Here is a 24,343-nt window from a genome sequence, read left to right as displayed (position 1 = left end):
AAACTTTTTAAAAAAAATACCGTTTAGCTGCTAGTTGCTCAAGATAACTTCATACCAGTATGTTGCCTACTGGGTATATATTACTGGTTAGAACAATCTCTTTGTAAAGTTTTGCATTTTATATACCTATTGAGAGGAAGAGAGTAGGTTTTTGTCTTTGTGCCTACCTCTTGTCTTATTGTTGAATTTTGTTTTTTAATTTTAACAAGAAGTATTGGCATTTCGTGTCCCAAGTAAAACTTTGGGACGGTTTCACATTTGAGAGAACCAGCTCGATATAGATTTTTTCAGTTTATGGCATAATCTGTGTATCTTTATTCTCTGTACCTTCTGTGCCTTTATACTTCCCTACCTTCTTTCTTTTTTTCTGCTTTTCCTTTTTTCTTTCCATTTTTTTGTCTTATTTAGCAGCTTTTATCAGTGTGGACTAAAGGAAGCAAAGGAAGCAAAAGCAGATAGAGCATGTACTCCATAATTGTTCCAGTGAAGTCTTTGGCATTGGATTGTCTATAGATTTAATGTATTCATCCATCTCTAGTCCTTATTCACTGATAAGCTAATATCAGTTGTATAAAATGGGTACTCTGTATACTTTAAGTGACCTTTAAATTAAAAACTAGTACTTTTGTCTATTTCCTTTTTGGGTTTCAACTTTAAAGTGAATCTGTTGTGATTGAATATAAGATAGTATATGTTTTGAAAAGTTCTATCACTATATTTGGCTTCACATATTTGAGGCAAGCAACATTCTTAACTTTCTGTTTTCTCCATTTTTTAGGAGGAAGATATCAACTAGAGATTAAAATACCAGAAACATATCCATTTAATCCCCCTAAGGTATTGTAAGCCCATTTTTATGCATGAACTATATTTCTTGGTTCATTTAATTAATATATACTTTAGTATTTATTAACAGAATAACCTAGGATTATGTATAACAAGTGGAACTAACCTAAACTTATATTTTGACTGAACTGCTTCCTTTACGTCTTTACTTTTGCTGTCATCACCATTTTAGTTTAGGCTTTCAGCTTTATTACTTCCCCTATTTTGCCTGTTACTTAATCACCGTTTCATTTTTACCACTACTGTTCATTCTTTGTAGTGCTGTGCTGTAAATCTTCCTAAAGTGCATTGTTGATCATGTTTCATTTCTTCTCTTTCCTTGTTAATAGTCTAAACTCCTTATAGCAATGGGCATTTAAAATCTTGTGTAACCCGACTCTGGTCTTTTCCATCCTAATCTTCTGCCGCTTTCACCCACAAAATTGGTTTCATTTTCCAGCCTAGATTATTTGCTGTTTGTGTAATGCTTATTCTTTCACACTTTCCTGTCATTTTCACTTGAATCATTATCCAATGTTAGTTTTCTTTTGAGGTCTGGGTAAAGTATCATTTTCTCCATTAAGCTGTGCCTGTCAAAATGTTTCTCCCTTTACTCTCAATAGCATTTTATATAACTTATATAGTACTAACACAGTTACAGTATGAATTAATGTATTGTATTATTTGGGGATATGTATCTTTCACTAGCTTTTGTGTTCCTGAGGTCAAAGGCCATGTCTTAATATACCTTTGTATTTTCTGTGATTACTAAAAGTATAGTGTCCTTTGACCACATGATATTAGTCTTTCCAGAATTCATTCACTCAACCTACTGGTTGTCCCCTGTTTAAGAATAGACAGGGTAATGGAAGTTTCAGGGTTAAGTTGTATCACCTACCATTATGAGGTGCCTGTTTCTCTGTTATTTATGTTCATCTATTTTCTGATAAGCCTGATTGATTTTTTTAAATTTTGGTAAGTAAACATAAAACTTATTACCTTAACCAGTTGTAAGTGTACAGTTTAGTGGTATTAAGCAGATTCACTTTGTTTTGCATCTATCACCACCATCCATCTTCAGAACTTTTTTTCATCTATTAAATAATAACTCCCTGTTTCCTCACCCTGGTAACCAGTTATACTTGATGAATTTTGGTCTCTCTAGGTACCCCATTTAAGTGGAATCACACAATTTTTATCCTTTTGTACCTGGTTTATTTCACTTAATGTCTTTAAGGCTCATCTATGTTATAATTTGTGTCGGAACTTCTTTCTTTTTTAAGGCTTAATAGTATTCCATAAGCACTGCATTTTATTTATCCATTGATGGGCATTTTGGTTGTTCCTACCTTTCAAGCCTGGTTGATTTTTTTTTTTCCCCTCCTGTTATAAAAGTAGTTTGTATTTGTTGTAGAAATTTGAATGGTGATGTATTTCTTTAAAAAGAACATCTTTTCAGTATGGCCACTTAGAGGTGACCACTGTTAAACTTTCATTTTATATCTGTGACATAATATTCATCCTCATCTTAGTTACCCTCCACTAGGTAATCTTAATTATCAATATTATCATTAAAATAAAATAAGTAGTAGTCTCTTTAGTTTATATTAATTGTAGAATACTATACGTTTAAGAAAAGATTTTAAAATGCTTTGAGATAAGGATGACCTCCAATCCTAAAAAATAATTTTTTTAATGGAAAAGAGGGAAGAAAGAAAAGATCTCAAGAGAGACTGCTCTCAAACAGTGTATTTTTACTATTAAGTTTAAAAAAAAACCCACTATATTTTGACTATTAAGGTGTCACTTGCATTGTGCTAAGAATTTTATATGCCTTCCTAAGACAGTCTTAATGAATGAGGGAACTGAGGCTTAAAGGTCAAATAGAAACTGAATTTGTAAGGCCCTCTGTGCTCTACTTCCTTGATCCTAATGAGGAAGGAGTAAGGGCAGAATTTTTGCAACAGTGAATGTGGCTCTACCAGGAACAAGAATAATCACCCATAGTTCAGATCTTACAGCATTTGACAGACTTTTTGATCTTAGGCAAGTTGTCTAAGGTGTTTCCTCATTTGTAAAATCCTTTTAAAGGAGTAGTCCATTTAAAAAATAGTATTTCAGTAATTCCATGAAACATTTTTTCACACTTTTAATGTCTCTTAAATCAGGGTGTATCTTTTAGTGGATGAGATAATTTAATTGGCCCAGTTTTTTTCTTTCTCATGGTATATAAAATAATGGTGTATTGAGTACTTGATGGTACCTGTGGTTCAGTAAAATACAATACTTAGAACAACACACTGTAAATATTAGCCAGTGTTAGTTTTTACCGAAAAACATGATGGTTAGAAGCAATGAAGTAGGTGGCAGTGCCTTAACCATACGCATGTTGTCAGGCTCTAGAGCCTCTTCTGTCTTTATCAAGGGGAGTGCTAACCTTTCCTTTCATACAACACATAGCAGTTCTAGATATCTACTCAACAGAAATGAAAACGTGTCCATACAACAACTTGCACACAAGTGTTCATACCAGCACTAATTCATAACTGCCAAAAAGTGGAAGCTCTCTAAATGTCCATCAACTTAATGGAAAAATTAAATGTGGTGTATTTACCACATCTGTTTATAATGATGAACGTGCTTATATGTGCTATAAGATAGATGAACTTTGAAAACATCATCCTAAATGAAAAAACCAGGCATAAAAAGCCACACATTGTATAATGTCATTTACATGAACATTAGAAGAAGAAAATCATAGAGAAAAAAGGTAATTTGTTGGTTGCTTATGGCTGGAGGAGCATGAAGGAATGGGGAGTGACTACTGGTGGTTACATAATTCTTTTTGAGGTGTTGAAATGGTCAAAAATTATGTTTTGGTGGCGGTTGCACAACTCTGTGAATATCCTTATCACCAAGAAGTTGTGCACTTTAAATGAGGATGGATTATTGTCTCAATAAAAGTGTTTATTTCCCTCTGTTGTTTTCATTCAGTCACTAAGTACTGTCTAACTCTTTGCAACCCCATGGACTGCAGCATGCCAGGCTTCCCTGTTCTTCACTATCTCCTGGAGTTTGGAGTTTGCTCAGACTCAAGTCAACTGAGTTGATGATGCCATCCAACCATCTTCTGCTGCCCTCTTCTCCTCCTGCCCTCAATCTTTCTGAGCATCAGTCTTTTCCATGAGTCAGTTGTTTGCATCAGGTGGACAAATATTGGAGCTTCACCTTCAGCATCAGTCCATCTGATGCATGTTCAGTGTTGGGTTTCCTTTAGGATTGACGGGTTTGTTCTCCGTGCTGTCGAAGGGACTCTGAAGTCTTCTCCAGCACCACAATTCAAAAGCATCGATTCTTCGGCACTCAGCCTTCTTTATGGTCCAAGTCTAACATCTGTGCATGATTACTGGAAAAACCATAGCTTTGACTATATGGATATGGACCTTTATTGGCAAAGTATTGTCTCTGCTTTTTGATATGCTGTCTAGCTTTTCTTCCAAGGAGCAAGAATCTTTTAATTTCATGGCTGCAGTCAACGTCTGCAGTGATTTTGGAGCCCACAAAGATAAAATCTGCCACTATTTCCCCCTTTCCCCATCTATTTGCATCAAATGATGGGACCAGATGCCATAATCTTAGTTTTTTGAATGCTGAGTTTTAAGGCAGCTTTCTCACTCTCCTCTTTCACCCTCATTAAGATGCTCTTTAGTTCCTTTTTGCTTTCTGCCAGTAGAGTTGAATTATCTGCATATCTGAGGTTGTTGATGTTTCTCCTGGCAATCTTGATTCCAGCTGATTCATCCAGTCCAGCATTTTGCATAATGTACTTTGCATGAAAGTTAAATAAGCAGGGTGGCAATATATAGCCTTGACAAACTCCTTTCCCAATTTTGAACCAGTCCATTGTTCCATGTCTGGTTCTACTGCTTCTTGAGCTGTATACAGGTTTCTTCGGAGGCAGGTAAGGTGGTCTGATATTCCCATGTCTTTAAGAATTTTCCACAGTTTGTTGTGATCCACAGAGTCAAAGGCTTTAGCGTAGTCAGTGAAGCAGAGATAGGTGTTTTTCTGGAGTTCCCTTTCCCTGTGATCCAACAGATGCTGGCAGTTTGATCTCCAGTTACTCTGCCTTTTCTAAATCCAGCTTGTGCATCTGGAAGTTCTCGATTCACATACTGCTGAAGCCTAGCTTGAAGGATTTTTGAGAATTACCTTCCTAGCATGTGAAAGGAGTGCAGTTGTACAGTAGTTTGAACATTCTTTGGCATTACCATTCTTTGGGATTGGAATGAAAATTGATCTTTTCCAGTCCTGTGGCCATTGCTGAGTTTTCTAAATTTACTGGTATATTGAGTGCAGCACTTTAACAGCATCATCTTTTTGGATTTGAAATAGTACAGCTGGGATTTCATCACCACTACTAGCTTTGTTTGTAGTAATGCTTCCTGAGGCCCAATTGACTTTACACTCTAGGGTGTTTGGCTGTAGTGAGTGACCACACCATAGTGTTTATCTAGGTCATTAAGACCTTTTTTGTGTAGTTCTTCTGTGTATTCTTGCCACCTTTTTAAAATCTCGTCTGCTTGTTAGGTCCTTGTCGTTTTTGTCCTTTATTGTGCCTATCTTTGTATGAAATGTTCCTTGGCATCTCTCATTTTCTTGAAGGGATCTCTAATCTTTGCCATTCTGTTGTTTCATATATTTCTTTCCATTGTTCAGTTAAGAATCTCTCCTTGCCATTCTCTGGAACTCTGCATTCAGTTGAGTATGTCTTTCTCTTTCTTCTTTGCCTTTCACTCCTCTTCTTTTCTCAGCTATTTGTAAGACCTCCTCAGACAACTGTTTTGTGTTCTTGCCTTTCTTTTTCTTTGGTATGGTTTTAGTTACTGCCTCCTGTGCAGTGTTACGAACCTCTGCATAGTTCTTCAGGCCCTCTGTCTACAGATCTAATTCCTTGAATCTATTTGTCACTTGCAGTGTGTAATCATAAGAGATTTGATTTAGATCATACCTGAATGGCCTATTGGTTTTCCCTATGTTCTTCAATTTAAATGTGAATTTTGCAATAAGGAGCTCATGATCTGAGCCATATTCAACTCCAGGGATTGTTTTTGCTAACTGTGTAGAGCTTCTCCATCTTTGACTGCAAAGAATATAATCAGTCTGATTTCAGTATTGACCATCTGGTGATGTCCATGTACAGTGTATAAATATAAATCCAGAGTGATGTCATAGTCCTAGCTCTGTTTTAGGCACTTCATACATTATTTCATTTAATCTTTGAAATCACTATTTTAACACTTCCTCTTTCCACCATTTTTAGAAAAATTAGAAAAATAGACTAAAACCAAAAGAACTGAGGTCTGTCTGATTTTGCTACTGTTGATAGCTCATGTTGCTTTTCAGGCCACTACTGTCTTAATTCCAGTCATTCCATATTGAGTTAGCGTCAAGATTTAGAAAAGTCTTCCTTCAGTCAACCCAAATTTGCTTTCCTTTGGGTTCAACCAGTTAGTTGTAGCTGGAATTTAGTATCATTTTAAATATGGTCCTCCTCTAAGTTTTTGCGGTAAATGCTAATTAACGTATGATAAATATGTTCTGGATATTTCCTATATTAAATTTGAATTTTTACTGCTTGGTAAATATAATGGAAAGAATGGGGAATAATTGTGTAAATTTCTTGCATAATTATGTTCACATATGTTTAATATGTAGCCTCAGGTTTCATTTTTTTTTTTAATAATCATCTTACGTGTCTTGGATGTTTGCCAAACTATTCTCTAGAAGTCTTTTTTTTTTTTTTAATAATTTATTTTTGGTTGTGCTGGATCTTCGTTGCTTTGCGAGGCCTTTCTCTAGTTGATGAGAAGGGGCTTCTCACTGTGGTAGCTCGCTTGTGGAGCATAGGCTGTAGGTGCTCAGGCTTCAGTAGTTGTGGCACACAAGCTCAGTAGGTTTAGCATATGGCACTTGGTAGCTGCTGCTTGTGGGCTTATTTGCTCCAGGCATGTGGAATCTCCCTGGACCAGGGATCGAACCTATGTCCGCTGCGTTAGTAGGTAGATTCTTATCCTCTGTGCCACCAAGCAAGCCCCTCAGATTTAATTTTAAACTTTATGAGGTTAAAGTATTGAAGTTTAACTGTTAAATTCTCAATGCTGTGCAGCTAAAATTGCACCAGATTGAAAGCTTACATTGATTTATTTTAACATGGTCACAGAGAATTTTTTCTGCTCATTTTTTTTGCAATAAACTATTGACCTCAAGAGCAGAAGGTTTACTTCTGGACAGAGAAGATATATCTTTGAGTGAGCTGAATATAGTGTAGAAGGAATTTGATGCAATGCATACTTAAAAGTAAATTGTAATATATACTCTATTAATGAAAAACTCAATACATTAGGAAAACTAGCTCAGTGATTTGTCCAACTGATGATTGGAGATTAGATTGTGAATTTTCTTCATTTTCCTTGGTGTTACAAATATATTCTTATATATGAAATTGAGTATAAATACCAATGGTAATAACCTTTAGTGAGTCTTCTCTTCTGCATATGCATATTTAAAATAACATTTTCTTTTGTACAAGTTAGTTAAAGCAGGTTTTAATATTGTAACTTCCATGATTTCCAAGCTTGAAACTGGAAATTCCTGATGGAAATAGAGTTCATATCTACCATGAGGTAGAAGGTGAAATTTTTGTTGAATTAAAGAGTTTAAAAATATAGGATACATCCTGTAGGAGGAGATAAGATTACTGATGATGGTGTACCAATATAGAGAATGAAGAATAGTCCCCTTCCTTCACTTCAGTCTGGTCACATTATGTACATGGTATTAAGATTTTTGTTTCTAAATTCTTTAAGAGCTCCTCAAAATTAATGATTGTTGTCAAGTTACCCAGATGGTGCTATTATTGGTTTCATTTGTGAAAATAAAGAAGCTTGACTTGTTATTTGTATAAGTATTTTAGTACTACTTGTTTTTGTTGTTGTTCAGTCGCTCAGTCATGTCAGACTTTTTGCCACCCCATGGACTGTACCATGTCAGGCTTCCCTGTCCTTCACTATCTCCTGGAGTTTGTTCAAACTCATGTCCAGTGAGTCGGTGATGCCATCCAACCATCTCATCCTCTGTCGCCCCCTTCTCTTGCCCTGAATCTTTCCCAGCATCAGGCTCTTCGCATCAGGTGGTCAAAGTATTGGAGCTTCAGCTTCAGCATCAGTTGTTTCAATGAATATTCAGGACTAATTTCCTTTAGGATAGACTGGTTTGATCTCCTTGCTGTCCATGGCACTGTTGAAAGTCTTCTCCAGCACCACAATTCAAAGCCATTAATCAGTTCTTCAGCACTTAGCCTTCAGCACATGGTCCAACTCGCACGTTCCTTCATGACTACTAGAAAAGCCATAGCTTTGATTATACAGATCTTTGTCAGCAAAATAATATCTTTGCTTTTTAATACGCTGTCTAGGTTTGTCATAACTTTTCTTCCAAGGAACAGTAGTCTTTTAATTTTGTGGCTGCAGACACAGGGAGCTCTGCCTGGTGCTCTGTAAAGACCTAGAGGTGTGGGGTGGGGTGTGGTGGGGTGGGGTGGGGTGGGAGGGAGGGTGAGTCAAGAGGCAGAGGATATGTGTATACTTATGGCTGATTCACGTTGTTGTACAGCAGAAATCAACACAGCGTTGTAAAGCAATTATCCTCCAATTTAAAAAAAAAAGTGTGGCAGACCACACAAAGAACTACTTACAAGACAGTTATATGTATACTAGTAGATAATGGAGTAACCTTGAAAATTATTCTCTTTATTATTATCTCCAAATTCAGAGTTACTTGTTCCTAATTGTAGATTGTAGTACAAAGAAATAAAGTTTAATAATTTCACATATTAATAATAATATGCATATTAGTTTTCATGTAGAGTCTACTGAGAATCATGCACTGAAGATTCTTTAAAAAAGCAAGATACAATTCACACATCCTTAGATCATCAGCCTAAATCATAAACCTTTTGACATCTTCAGTAGTAGATGTTTAAAATTCTGTTTTCCTTGGGACTTTCCTGATGGTCTAGTGCTTAAGACTCTGAGCTCCCACTGCATGGGGCACAGGTTTGTTCCCTGGTAGGGGAACTAAGATCCTGCATGCCTTGTGGGTGTGGCCAAAAAGGAGAAGAAATTTTCTTTTTTTCTAATCTTGTTGAAAATATTGAAAGTCAAAATACTTTGCTGTCCTTGTGTTACTGAAATTGTGGCTTATTATTATCTCATTATCATTGTAAAACTTTGTACTCAAAGGGTAAAAATTGCCATGTGAATATCATGTTTATATCCATTACCAAGAAATGTTTTTTGTACATGAGCCCTATATGCCTGTCTTATTTGATCTTCACTATATTTAAGAAGGATAATGTTTAGCCTTTTAATAACAAGTTTGTGTAATGTTAATTGTATATTTATTCAGTGTGAGGCACTTCAGATGCTTGGAATGCTCTACTAAACGAATAGACACCATGCATTTTAGGGAAGACTAGGTAAATGTGGGAGAGATTATAGAAGTGTGATCAGTACTGTGACATAGAAAAGTGCAGGGTGCTATGGGATCAGGTCAGGGAGAGTGGTTATGGAAGTTGAAACTTGGAGAATCAGTATGAGTTAGCCAGAAGAGGATATGAAGGTGTGTTACTGGAAGAAATGTGTGAAGGCCCTGAGGCAAATAGGACTTGAGCACTTGCTTTGAATGTGGGGTGAAAGTGAGGTTTGAGAGGTAGGCTAGAGCCAGTTTAAGAGTGTGGGCTTACATAAAGGAAATAAGAGGTCCTTAAGGGGCCTTAAGTGAGTAGTGTCATGAATCTGGTTTGTTTTGAAGAGCTCTCTGGTTTCATTGTAGAAAATGGATTAGAGGGAACAAAACTGAAAACAGTAAAGTCAGTAAACTGTTGAGTAAGCCAGGTGCATAATGATCGTCTCCTTTAAGGAAATGGTGTTTTGTGGATGGAAAGAAGTAGGTATCAGTGAAAGCAGTAATTGTAATTTTTTAAGAATTATAAAAGAACTAGGAGTGGAAAGTCTCCATTAGTTTTAGGTACTTTGAAGTCATTGGTGACTGAAAGTGCTTTTTCAGATGGTACATATGTTAGTGAGTATGTGGGGAATTAGGGACAGATAGCATAGACAAGGAGAAGGCAATGGCACCCCACTCCAGTCCTCTTGCCTGGAAAATCCCATGGACGGAGGAGCCTGGTAGGCTGCAGTCCATGGCGTTGCTAGGAGTAGGACACGACTGAGCAACTTCACTTTGACTTTTCACTTTCATGCATTTGAGAAGGAAATGGCAACCCACTCCAGTATTCTTGCCTGGAGAATCCCAGGGACGAGGGAGCCTGGTGGGCCGTCGTCTGTGGGGTCGCACAGAGTTGGACACGACTGAAGCGACTTAGCAGCAGCAGCATAGATAAATCACGAGAAGCAGAAGCATAAATATTTTAGCTACTTTCCATAAATAGCTTAGATTTGGAGCATACATTGATGAATTAATTGTTGTAAGGTACTTTTAGTTTGACTTGTAGTAATCTATTAAGTGTTAAAGAATTTTGACTTAGGCGACTATCATATACATGTCAAATAAAACCCTCCTTCCTCTTCTCCTATTCCTCCTACAGAAGCTCATAAATAAAGAGCTGATGAACTCGATTTCATTTCAGAGTTAGCATTTTCACTTGTTGATTTCTTGCTCTTTAATGCTAAGACAAACAGGTACATTTAGAATCTAAGATTAGATTGTGTGAGTTTGTATTTTCTATTGCTAACTAGTTATTTGATATTGGGTAAATTTCTTAGACTTTAAGCCTTAGTGCCTGGCAAATAATAGTAGGCCTTTAAGTATTACATTTTTGTAAAGTATTTGAGAAAAAAATGCTACAGAAAAATCAGAAGCAATCTTGGAATCACTTACTACATCTGTTTTCACGTATTGATTTTGGTTTTTCCTTCAAACCTATTCTACACCCTTTGTCACACTAAAAAATTGTCATTTGCTATCTATATTGACTTTATATACTATCTAAATAGATCTTAATTCATGTTAAATTTCTCATAACATCTAACACAATGCTAGGTAAGTTATAAACACCTCAGTTATAGTTAATTGGTGGGTTTCTTTGAGCATTTATTAAAAAGAATGTACGTCATTGACAGCATTCAACTTACTGAATGCTTTGTCTTCTGCACCCATCCCTTGACCTAGGCAAAATGATGAAATGTTAAGTATGGGCTTTGTGTTTTTTTTAACTTGAGGGTTTCTTTTTTTTTTTAAGTTTTACTTAAACTATATGGTTGTTTGGTTTTTTTTTTTTCCTGTTACTTAAAAACTCAAATGTGCTTTATATTCTAGGTCCGGTTTATCACTAAAATATGGCATCCTAATATTAGTTCCGTCACAGGGGCTATTTGTTTGGATATCCTGAAAGATCAATGGTAAGAGATTTTGAATTCATGTTCAAGCCTCATATGATTCTAAGTCTGTTAGAGTGTTAAATATGTACTTGGCCTCAAAGCATAAGCATATTATACTTTCTCTTATTTGGAAAATAATTTTAAAACATTATGAAATCTCTCAAGTACATGAGAGAAAATATGTTATAATTGAAATTGGAATCTATATTTAAATAGTGATTTATTAGGAAATGTCAGATGCTAACTTTACATGTCTTGGATTTTGTTTGTTTTGGTAATTTTCATTTTTTGCTGTCTTTGGAAGATTTTTATGAAAGACAAAATTGGAAGTATTGAAGTAATCAGCTCTGACTTGGGTGGAGTATAGGCACCAAAATGTTACAAGTTGTGCTAATTGAATACGATTAAGGTTCTAAGATTCTATGAAGTACCACCTTTATAGGTGGTGTCTTCATTTGTACAGTGGTTTCACATATTTTGTCTGATTTCTTAGCAGCATAGTGTTGAACCATTAGATTAAAATTGTGTCTCTGCCATTTACTTACTTGTGTGGTCTTGAGTAAATTACCTAGTCTTTATGCCTTTTGTTTCCTTATCTGAAAAAAATGAGGTTAATACATATTTCATAGGGCTGTTGAGAAGCTTAAATGAGTTGTTTTATGTATTTCTCTTAGAGTAAAGCCTGGGAATACAGATTGAAAAATTCAGACAAGAGATAAAAAGTCATTGGAGTGGAAGAAAACAAGTTATGTGTTTGATTTGTCAAGAAAGGGAAAGAATGGAAGCTGAATAAGATAAAACAGGAATGACAGCATTTAGCATATGGGTCAGTTGGTATATTTAGAAACTGGATGAACAGACAAGAGTTGGTGGTTTTGTTTTTCCATTCTGATAGCACATCTGAGTAAAGCCTCTTCCTCAGTAGATCATCTCTTGAGATCGAGTTCCTTGATCTGTATTCCATACTGTTGAACATTGAACATTGTGGAACAGGCCTAACTATTTTCTGTGATTCTTTTGATTTGTGACTTTATAATTTGTTGAATTTCTATGCCTCCGTGTTTTTATCTTTAAAGTCATCTCAAAGGCCCCTTGTAGCTCTTACTGTTCAGTGATATTAATGAAAATTTTCAGTGTTAGAGACATTATCCTTTTCTTCAGTGTTTGCCAGGACATCAGTTCTTCTGTTCTCCCCTTCCTTTTCCCACTCCCAGACTTAACTCGTTCCTCCTTGATCTCCTGAGCTTTTGCACATGATAATACCTAAGGGCTAAGTCATGGCTTCTGCTTCTTTCCATCTATACTCACTTTCTTGGTGAGCTCATCTGATTTCATAACTTCAGCGTTTATATACTAGCAACTCACAAATTTATCTTTTCTGAACTCCGGGCATAGCACCTACACTTGACTATGTAATAGACATCTCAAACTTAAAACATGTTGAAACTGAACTGTTGATAATATTTCCCCAACCCAAAACTTATTTCTGCTCCATCTTAAGTTTTGGCAGCTACATCCTTACAGTTGCTAAGGCCAGACCTCACCTCAGATGCTTCTTTCTTTGGTATCCTTATACTCCATCTGCAAATCCTGTTATTGAAACCAACAGCGTTTTATTAGTAGCCTGTTACTACTACCCTGGTCCAAGTTGCATTGCCTCTTGCCTGGATGATTGCAGTAGCCTGTCCCTCTGCTTTTAACTTCAGTCAGGCTATTCTTAACAGAGAGAATGAAACCTCTGCCTCTTTGAAAACAAAACTCTACACTAAAATTTTTCCCTGTCTTCTCTTTTTACTGAGTTAGCCAGCAGTACTACCACTTCTGATTATCTTCCTATAAATAGTTGAAAGATTATGGTGTATATAGAGACAGAAAACTTGAAGTTTTGTATCAGAACACTTTTGTCAGCTATTCTCATTTTCTAAGGCAGGTCAAATAGCTGAATTTGGTCTTTTTTCATATGTATATCATTCAAATAATAAAAGGTATCAGAGACATCAGATAAAATAGGGGAGATTGGATATCCATGGGTTTACTGGCCCTCCCCCTTCCCACCAGCTTTATTGAGGTAATAGACCTTCAGTGGATTTGTAAATGTCAACTTTTAGGCTAGTTTGGAATAGGTATGTTAGAAAACAGTTTGTTAGTCTAAATCTTTTATTAGTACATGTGGATGGTGATTTACCTTTAATATTTAATGACTTATATGTTAGTATAGTTTATTTCTTAACTTCATAACATAACCCTACATGCAAACTATTTTCTAATGTTTTTCCCCTGACACCTCTTATGACTAAAGGTGTCGGTTTACCTGGGGAAGAAAATGACAACACATAAAAATAGCGCTCATTGATACTGCTCTTTCAAAAGACATGAACAGGCAGAGAATATTTGGATGGTTGATAAGTTGTGCTCAGCACCATTAGTCATCAGGGAAGTACAAATTAAAATCATAGTTAGATACCACTGTAGTGGTGGTGGTTTAGTCACTAAGTCACATCTGACTCTTTGCAACCCCTTGGACTATAGCCCACCTGGCTTCTCTATCCATGGGATTTTCCAGGCAAGAATACTGGAGTGAATTGCCATTTCCTTCTCCAGAGGAACTTCCAGACCCAGGGATCGAACCCAGGTCTCCTGTGCTGCAGACGATCTCCTGCATTGCAGGTGGATTGTTGATGGACTGAGCCACCAAGGAAGCCCATAACACCACTACCCACTTGTAAATGGTTCTCATGTGTTGCTGGTAATAATGTGGTTCAGCCACTCAACCAGCTGTACCTGCCAAAGCATATACCTTCAATATGGCATAACAGTTCTACTCCTCAGTATTATATGCAAGAGAAATGAGTGAATTTGTCCACCAGAAGACTTGTACAAGAATATTTGTAGCAGATTTATTCAAACTGCAAGTAACCCAAATGTCTATAAGCAAGAGAATGGCTATATAAGGGATTAATCATACACTGAAACACTACATAGCAGTAAGAAAAAAAAGACATGTTCATGTTGACACAATAACATGAATGATTCTCATAGACATGTTCAGTGACAAAAGCTAGACACAAAGGAGTACATACTGTATGATTTCATTTTATGAAATTCAAGATGAGTCAAAACTAATTTTGGGTGGTAGAAACTATGACAATGGTGGGGATAGGTAAGGGTCATGAATAAGAGGGGCAAGAGGGAGGCTTTTTGAGTGCTGGAAATACTCTATATTTTTATCTAGATGGTGATTGCTATGAATGTATACATACATAAAAATTCATCTAGCTGTCAGGCAGTTTATTCTTAGTATACCTTAGCAAAAAATTATAACAAAAAAGCTGCCATTCTCTTTAAGTAGATGCTCTTTAGGTAGCATTCAGTGTTTTGAATGAAAATAGATTATTTATTGATGGTCTTCTGGAAGATCCTTGACAGACAAATTAGTCAATAATACAAACAATTCAATCCTTTTTATTGTACATATTAAAGGCCCTACCTAGTCCATATGAATGAATGAATATTTAATTAGCCATATTAATTGTGCTTATTGAAGTTTGAGATCTGAGCAAAGTTAATTTACTGAAGATAGTTTTATAAGGTACTCACTCATCAGTCATCAGTTCAGTTGCTCAGTTGCGTCCCGACTCTTTTTGACCCCATGGACTGCAGCACACCAGGCTTCCCTGTCCATCACCAACTCCTGAAGCTTGCCCAAACTCATGTCCATCAAGTCAGTGATGCCATCCAACCATGTCATCCTCTGTCGTCCCCTGCCTTCAATCTTTCCCAGCATTCGGGTCTTTTGCAATGAGTCAGTTCTTTGCGTCAGGTGACCGAAGTATTGGAGTTTCAGCTCACTCATATCCACTGATTAAAATTAGCTAACACATCTTGAAATTTCATACTCCTGCTTGGCTGTTAGGATTTGTTTTTAAGAAATTTATGCTAATGTTACACATTATATGGTAAAAATCTCAAAGTTATCAGTAGTATGAATTTAATCAGTACTTGTGAAAAGAAAAATAAATGAAACTAAAGATTGTATTTTTAGTTGTATATTTTTTTCACATTACCAAGTTTAGATTCCAAATTTCATGTAGAGCAGTTAAAAAATGTACACACATCTTTATACCATCAAAGATGTTATAGTTTCTATTGTGTTTAGGGCCAGAAGAATAAGTTTTGTTTTAATGTTAATTTTATTACAACTAATTTTGAAAAAATTGTTGTTTACATTGATTTTGTGTTCAACTTTAAGAACTTTGCATTTAAGTTTCTTTTTAAATCAATTAATTCTTTTTTTTTTTCTTTACAATATTGTATTGGTTTTGCCATACATTGACATGAATCCACATGGGTGTACATGTGTTCCCCATGCAGAACCCCCCTCCCTCCTCCCTCTCCATCCCATCCCTCTGGGTCATCCTGGTGCACCAGCCCCGAGCACCCTGTATCATGCATCGAACTTGGACTGGCGATTCTTTTCACATATGATAATTTACATGCTTCAATGCCATTCTCCCATATCATCCTGCCCTCGCCCTCTCCCATAGAGTCCAAAAGACTGTTCTATACATCTGTGTCTCTTTTGCTGTTTCGCATACAGGGTTATCTTACCATCTTTCTAAATTCCATATATATGCATTAGTATACTGTACTGGTGTTTTTCTTTCTGGCTTACTTCACTCTGTATAATAGGCTCCAGTTTCATCCACCTCATTAGAACTGATTTGAATGCATTCTTTTTAATGGCTGAGTAATATTCCATTGTGTATATGTACCACAGCTTTCTTATCCATTCGTCTGCTGATGGATTGCTGATGGATTGACCATCTAGGTTGCTTCCATGTCCTAGCTATTATAAACAGTGCTGCGATGAACATTGGGGTACACATGTCTCTTTCAATTCCGGTTTCCTCAGTGTGTATGCCCAGCAGTGGGATTGCTGGGTCATATGGCAGTTCTATTTCCAGTTTTTTAAAGGAATCTCCACACTGTTCTCCCACTGTTTTGGGAGAAAATAATAGCAAACAAAACAATGGACAAGGAATTAATCTCAAAAATATACAAGCCACTCCTGCAGCTCAATTCCAGAAAAATAAACGACCCAATCAAAAAGTGGGCCAAAGAGCTAAACAGACATTTCTCCAAAGAAGACATACACATGGCTAACAAACACATGAAAAGATGCTCAACATCACTCATTATCAGAGAAATGCAAATCAAAACCACAATAAGGTACCATTTCACACCAGTCAGAATGGCTGCTATCCAAAAGTCTAAAAGCAATAAATGCTGGAGAGGGTGTGGAGAAAAGGGAACCCTCTTACACTGTTGGTGGGAATGCAAACTAGTACAGCCACTATGGAGAACAGTGTGGAGATTCTTTTTAAATCAATTAATTCTTAATGGTTTATGAATACCTCCCCAACATTTATTACGAAAGTTTTCAAGCATACAGGAGACTTAAAAACTTTTCTCATCGAGATTGTTATGAATTAAATTCGGTTACAACTCCAGATTTTCCTTCAGTTTTGAGGACAAACTGTCCCTTTGCATTCCCACCCACAGTGTACAGAATTCCAGTTGCTCCACATCTTCACCAACCAATGTTATTTTCTGTTTTTTTAATAGTAAACCGGCCAAATCGATATGAGGTAGTATGTGAGGTTTATTTTTTTGTTGTTAACGAGTTGTAGGAGTTCTTGTATATATAATTCTTGTATAGTTGTATATATAGTTCTTGTATATAATTCCCTTGTCAGATGTATGATTTTGTAAATATTTTTTCCCCATTGTGTGAGTTGCCTTTCACTATTGATTGTACTCACTGCATAGGAAGATTTATTTTAAAACTTTTTTTCTTTACAAAAGAGTTCTTAATTTTGATATAGTTGTAGACCAGTTTTTCTATTTTTTATTTTGTTACCTGTGCTTTTGTCTGTCCTTTGATACACTAGAAATCATGGCATGCTGCACTGTCATGGAGCTTTCACCCTATGTTTCACCTTCTAAGAGTTTTATAATAAGTTTTAGTCTTGGGAATTCCCTGGCAGTCCACTAGTTAGAACTCACTGTTTTTACTGCGGGGTGTGGGGTTTGATCCCCAGGTGGGGAATTAAGATCCCACAAGCCAGGCACAGCAGCCAAAAAAAGTTTTAGTCTTGGGTTTAGGACTCTGATCCATTTTGAACTGATTTTTTCCTCTTTTTTCCCCTGATTTTTCAAAAATTGAAGAATGGTTAACATGTTGTTAGTTTCACATGTACAGTAAAGTGATTGAGTTGTACATAGATATTCTTTTTCTGATTCTTTTCCATTGTAGATTATTACAAGATATTGAGCATAGTTCTCTGTGTTAAATTTTATATAGGTTATAAGGTAAGGTGGGGGCTTTTAAAACACAAGTTTAAAAAACTTTATTGAAGTGTAATTGACCTTAAATTACACACATTAAAAATATACAATTGGATAAGTTTAGACACATACACATCCATGAAGCTGTCACAAATCAAGATAGCGATCATAATCAGCATATTCCAGAGTTTTCTAGTGGGTTCCTTTGTAGCTGCTTCTTCCAGACTTCCTGCTCCCCCATCTCCCAGCAATCACTTATCTGTTGTCACTATAGATTAGTTTGCATTTTATGGAGTTTAATATAAATGACAGTTCCAACAGCATTTAGATACAGAACTATTTGTATTGTAATTTTTCTCTAATAGATAAAATATAGACCTACGTTTGTGACACTGATTTTATTTTAGTTTAGAATAACCTTTCTCAATTAGCTTTAAGTTGTATGCACTGAAGCAGTATTTCTCAGAAATTAACTTACATCAGAATCACTTGGAGTTAAACCACCCAAGAGGTTCTAATTCAGTAGATCTGGGATGAGGCTAAGAATTTTCATTTCTTACAAGTTCCCAGGTGATAGTGATGCTACTGTTTGAAGAAACCTGTATGAGACACATTTCATTAAGAAATTTGTTGCTGATAATAAATTAACTTTCCTAAGCATCTGGGATGGTACTATTTATATAACCATTCTTAGGGAAATCGAGACAATACTTAATTTTCTCTCTTTTCTTATTAAAATGGGGAACCCAGTTGAAAAAGACTGGTTTGGAATTAGCTAATGTGTGATGAAAATGGACATGTTGTTTAATAATCTTCTACATTTAAAATAGTTCACTATTATATTATTTCACCATTGTATTCATAAATATTTTTATAGTAACTGGTCAAATAATTTTTTTAACAGAAATGCTCAGAATCCTTTCTGGTTAGGTAGGCAGCATTTTCTAGATAAATGTTTGCTTTATAAACACGTAGAAGCATGAATATTAAGCAAAAAGCTTTCTTTTTTCAGAATGTTACAGTGATTTATTTTCTTTCATTTGAAATTTTTTTTTGGAGTTGCTAAGTTACAGGTGTACAGTATAGTGATTTGCAATTTTTAAAAGTTGTACTCCATTTGTAGTTATTATAAAATATTGGCTATATTACTGTTGAGTGCTTAGTTGTGTCCGATGCTTTGTGACCCCATGGACTTTAGCCTGCCAGGCTCCTCTGTCCGTGGAATTTGTTATACAATATATTCATGTAGCTTATTTTATACTTAATAATTTATATTTCTTACATCCCTGGGCTTCCCTGGTGGCTCAGGTGATCAAGTATGGTGCAGTGCAGGAGACCCAGGTTCAATCCTGGGGTCAGGAAGATACCCTGGAGAAGGGAATGGCTACTCATTCCAGTATTCTTGCCTGGAGAATTCCATGGACAGAGGAGCTTAGTGGGCTACGGTTTATGGGGTCACAAAGAGTCAGACACAACTGAGTAACACTAACATATCCCTACCCCTGTATTGCTCTTCCTTTCTCTTCTCTCCCACTGCTAACCACTAGTTTTTATTTTTTTGTTATAGTTTTTATTTTTTAGATTATTTTTAGTTTAGATTACACATTTAAGTGCTATTATATTTCTTTTTGTCTGACATATCACTTAAGCATAATGCCCTCCAAATAATTTTAATTTGCTTGATGGTTTCTTGTTTTTAGAGTTACACAGAAAGGAAGTTTCACATGTTACTTTGTCACTTTAAGTTTATGTCTAGAGAAATGGATAGAAAGTTAAGTCAGTAGATAAAGCTGACCAGAATATTGGCAACAATAATGGGGGGGAGGAGTGGGAGCTAAGCCAATTAAAGGCAATTTGAGTTATCTTAAGAAACGTAAAGATTTACTTGTTTTAAAATATATATATATTTGTATATTATATATATATTCTGTTTTAAAATATATATATGTATGGTAGGCAGATATATAAATTTCTAAGACTTAAGACTTAATTACATGATTGAGATAAAAATCTTTTTTAGCTCCAGTAGTTTTCATATTTATTCGGAAAACATCTACTTTGTTTTTGTCATGCAAACTGTTTTCAACTGGTATATCTTCCTGTTTTGAATTTTAGGGCAGCAGCAATGACTCTGCGCACAGTATTGTTGTCATTACAAGCACTGCTGGCAGCTGCAGAACCGGATGATCCACAAGACGCAGTAGTAGCTAATCAGGTAAGATAGTTACTTTTGAAAGACTTCCTTATCTATGAGTCTTTAGTGATGTGCATTGTTAGAACATAAGCGTATGTCTCTTGAAACTAAATCTGGAAATGGTTTCCTTTCTTGCTGTGAGATTATTATATTACATATAATAGTGAAAACCTAATTTAGTGATTTTTTTAACATAGTAGTTTAATTGGGTGTATTAAATAAAACCAGTACAGCCAGTTGCTTTTTTCTAACATATTGTGCCATTTTCAAGAATTACACAGTGAACACCCATTTATCTGCTACTGTCTTGATTCTGTGATTAACATTTTACTTCATGTGTGTATCCATTTGTCTCTTAATTCAGTGGTGATCCTTCCCTGATGATACTGTTAATCAGCTCCAGCTGTGGCACTGAAGTGGCATGGTGAAGGTTATCAAGGACCTTGTAGTTGCCAAATGGAATAAATATTTTTCAGTTCTGATCTTTGATTTCCAAGGTAGAGGTTAGCAAACTACAGCCAGACTGGCTGTTTTTGTAAATAACATTTTATTAGAACACCCCCATTTGTTTACAGCTACAAGTGGCAGAATTGAATAATTATGACAAGGGACCCCACAGTCTGAAAGCCTGAATAATTATTATAAGAAAGTTTGCCAGCTCCTACTTGAAACCATTAGGATTTATTGAGCCTTGTAGGTTTTTTTTTTAACCCAGAAGTTTTTTTCATCTCTTGACTTCTCTTCCTATCTTTGTAGTTGTGGTTGTTCCCTCTTAGTTCCTACGATTACTCCTTCACCCCCCTTTTTTTGGCCATGTTGTCCGCCCTCTAAAATCTTAGTTCCCCAACCAGGAATGGAACCCTTGCCCCTGCAATGGAAGTGTGCAGTCCTAATCATTGGGCTGCCAGGGAATTCCCTTCTCCTCCCTTTTAAATACACTTCCTCAGTTCTTATTACATCCTTTCTTTTACTTCCCATTTTATACTCTCATTTGGATGATCATATCCACACTGATGTTGCCACCTGTATGTTGATAACAATAGTCAGGCTTGACCTTTCTCCTAAACCCAAAAACCTGCTTGGAACCAGATAACTCTATATAAATATCCTATGGGTACCTTAGTACAACATTCCCATAACTGAAGGCAGAATCTTAAACCCTGTGAGCCTGTCCATCCTTCTATAGACAGCTTGTTTATATATCCAAGTCACAGATATGGAGTACTTCTCTGTGTCTCCTTTTCTCTCATATCTCAATATCTCTGTCATAATACTTCTCTAATTGCTTTAGTTCACATGTTTAAAAATTCTCACTTGACGACTCTGATGGAATTTCCTACCTCAGCCTCTTCTTTTCCTTACCTTCTACACTGATAGCAGTTAGCTTTATAAAGTTCAGATCCTATTTCATTTTACTATTAAAAACCTATTAGTAGGGGTCCACTGTCACCTACTTGGTAAATCCAAATTGTTTAGTTTGAAAAGTTCCTCCATGATTTGAACTATCTCCTAAATTCTTACTGTTCCTCAAACTCAGGCTATTCAAAATTATCATTCCTACATGTCATTTCACCCAATCTGTCATGTTTCCTGCCTAAGAAAACTTTCCTCTTACAAACTTCTTCCTTTCCTTTGAAAAACTGTTCACTCCTTATTTTATGTTTATTCTTGTTAATATGTCCTAATATTATTTGTCGTAGAGTGCTTAGAATTATGGTTTAACATGTTATGTATGTCCTATTGATTTCATTTTTGATAGTCAGAAGCGTGGCTTGAGCCTCAGCTTTGATTTCCTGTTGAGTTCTGAGCCTCAAAGGTTGAGATTGGACTCAGTTTTCTTTTGACTCTGTTGGGTCGTCTGACTTATTTCCTTATTACTAATGGTAGAAACTAAATTTATTCTTTTAACGTATAGAAATACTCAATGTGTATAAAACATCTTAAGAAATGTTGAAGTGAATTTAATATTTTAAATTTATAATTTGCTTTATTAAGTAATGGTAGTCTCCGAATACTTGAGAATAAATTAACCTCTTCCAATGCATATGAAGAATCTTATATTTTAAAAAGTGCTCTGTCGTGAGTTCATAATCATCTCAAAACATGTGCTGTAAGTTAGGACTGCACATGGGGTTTCCTTAAATCACTACAGTAATGCAATTCTAACAAAACAGCCAACTCTCCTTGTATTCTAGCCCGAGCTGTGATTAATACAAAAATTGGTCACGTTTATTAGTTACTGTCCACTTAATTTTAGGAGCTAGTAATTCTGTTTATCTGTGTAATATTTGCCACTGCACATGATTAAAGGCATCTCTAATAACTCCATTTAGTGTTGTTTTCTACTACTTTGTTTAAATTGGAGATTAAAGTTGATAATATTGTGTATCTTTGTTTTTCTTTCATCAGTGCAACTTGTGAATTGCAGGTTCAGTTAAACAGTCTTTTCTTCAGTGGCGTAGTTTGTTTGCTATGGAAAGTGAATCAGTCACATTTTAAAAATCTAATCTACATTTATTTAGAAAAATCAGGTTTTTAGGCAATTAAGAGATGAGTTCCTGTTTTGAATACTATAACTGCATTGTCATATCAATCAATTTTCCCCCCATATAGTACAAACAAAATCCTGAAATGTTCAAACAGACAGCTCGACTTTGGGCACATGTGTATGCTGGAGCACCAGTTTCTAGTCCAGAGTACACCAAAAAAATAGAAAACCTATGTGCTATGGGCTTTGATAGGGTAAGTACATAAAGGCATGTTGATTTTTATTTATTTGTTAAGTTATTGTTGCAAATCCTTGGCTGACAAAAGTGGTTCAACAATACTCTAAATCTAATTTTGATAAGCTAACTTTGTTATTAAAACTAGTGATTTTTTTTTTTAACCTTGGCTAGTTCCAGTCATTGATTTTATTTTATTTTAAGAAATTATTTGTTTTTGGCTGTGCTGGGTCTTCATTGTTGCTCAGGCTTTTTCTCTAGTTATACTGAGCTGGGGCTACTCTCTACCTGTGGCATGTGGGCTGCTTATTGTGATGGCTTCTGTTGTTGTGGCACATGGGCTCAGTACTTGTGACTCCTGGGTTGTAGAGCACAGGTTCAGTAATGGTAGCACATGGGCTCGGTTGCTTCACTGCACGTGGGATCTTCTCAGACCAGGAATCAAACCTGTGTCTTCTGCATTGGCAGGCGGATTCTTTACTTCTGAGCCACCAAAGAAGCTCTAGTCATTGGTTTTAGAGTTTTTAATGCACTACAAGTGCAAGGTAACTTAAAAATGAAAAAACAAGGTGTGGTTTCTTAATATAAAGATAGTGATACGGTATTTTTAAAATATTTCCTTGAGATTTTATTTTGTCCCCTTTTCTTTTTTGCAGAATGCGGTAATAGTGGCCTTGTCTTCAAAATCATGGGATGTAGAGACTGCAACAGAATTGCTTCTGAGTAACTGAAACATAAAGAGAGATGCTGATATAGTCAAGCTTGCCCCTTCTTGGAGGAGCATCAACATCTGTTATTTTTAGGATTCTGCATAGATTTCTTTTAAACTGGCATTCTTGCCTAATGATGTTATCTAGGCACCATTGGAGACTGAAAAAAATCCCTGCTCTGTAAATAAAGCTAATTAAACGTCTGTGTAAATTTAAAAAGGGGAAATACTTTAATTTTTTTCTTACTTAATAGTGTAAAAATTCTTTTGAGCTAAGCTAAAACCATGGAAAAAACATGCTACTTTAGTGTTTAGCAGTATACCAAGACTAGCAAGAGTTTGCTTCAGGATTTCGTTGAATAATTAAGATAATATTTTGAGTGTGTCAGGGCCATTCAAATTGTTGGTGTTGCATCACAGCTACCTTAACTGTTTTTAACATGGATCCTCTGTGCCTGTGAATTTACTTGCATGCTTGTACTTGACTTCTTAGGATGGGTAGCTGAAAAGACCACCATTTCAAGCATTTGAGAATTCTTCAATATGAGATTTATCCAGAAATGAAGATGGTGACCTAGTCAGAGCCTTTTTGTCCTTGTCCACAGACTGGGACATCATATCTGTTTTTCCCCTCTTTCCACACACAGCTAATATTCTAATATTAAATTTCTTTATATTTGGTGGGGAAATGTGCTGAAGGACAGTATCCCTTGCTCCATTTTAGGTCATCCGTTTGGAATGTTTTGTCACAATTCTCCACTCTTAAAACTTTCCTATATAAGTAAATACTATTGTAGAAATGGAGCTGCCAATTTTGTTTCTTTTTTCGTAAAAATAGTAAATACTTGATGTTGCAATATTCCCAGATTAAATGAAAAGAACCCAGCTTAATTTTTCAGTGAATTTAACGTCTATTTTTAAACTGATGGAGTTTTTCTTTGAGAACTTGCAAGGATGAAATCAACTGTTTGCAGTTTTTTTAGCCTGATTTTGGCTTTATAGAGATTGCTTGAACTCCCCCCTATTAACACATGAAAGCTGTGTTGGTGTTTTACTGTACATACTTCAGATGCACATAGGAATA

General features: G+C 35.8%; 1 protein-coding gene and 1 non-coding gene across 13 annotated transcripts in view; one reads left to right on the top strand and one right to left on the bottom strand.

Moving 5' to 3' along the window:
* Positions 1 to 23,479, top strand: part of UBE2K (ubiquitin conjugating enzyme E2 K) — a 66,889-nt gene extending 43,410 nt beyond the window's left edge. For 6 of the 12 annotated variants that reach the window (XM_081592363.1, XM_081592303.1, XM_081592356.1 and 3 more), the window contains exons 3-7: positions 779 to 837; positions 11,224 to 11,306; positions 19,749 to 19,848; positions 22,441 to 22,569; positions 23,207 to 23,479. In XM_081592363.1, the coding sequence (XP_081448489.1) occupies positions 19,759 to 19,848; positions 22,441 to 22,569; positions 23,207 to 23,281 (294 nt within the window). In that variant the 5' untranslated portion in view covers positions 779 to 837; positions 11,224 to 11,306; positions 19,749 to 19,758 and the 3' untranslated portion in view covers positions 23,282 to 23,479. The remainder of the gene's footprint in view (positions 1 to 778; positions 838 to 11,223; positions 11,307 to 19,748; positions 19,849 to 22,440; positions 22,570 to 23,206) is intronic. The other 6 variants (XM_081592334.1, XM_081592325.1, XM_081592314.1 and 3 more) reach the window with 4 other exon arrangements.
* LOC145521950 (U6atac minor spliceosomal RNA) lies at positions 3,159 to 3,281 on the bottom strand. Its single transcript, XR_014065768.1, has one exon. It is a non-coding gene; the product is annotated as a U6atac minor spliceosomal RNA (small nuclear RNA).
* Positions 23,480 to 24,343: the final 864 nt, after the last annotated feature.

This window comes from Giraffa tippelskirchi, chromosome 1 (assembly GCF_054371585.1).
Source record: "Giraffa tippelskirchi isolate mGirTip1 chromosome 1, T2T-mGirTip1v1.2.pri, whole genome shotgun sequence".
Taxonomy (NCBI): Eukaryota; Metazoa; Chordata; class Mammalia; order Artiodactyla; family Giraffidae; genus Giraffa; species Giraffa tippelskirchi.
This window is presented reverse-complemented; position numbering and strand designations above follow the sequence as displayed.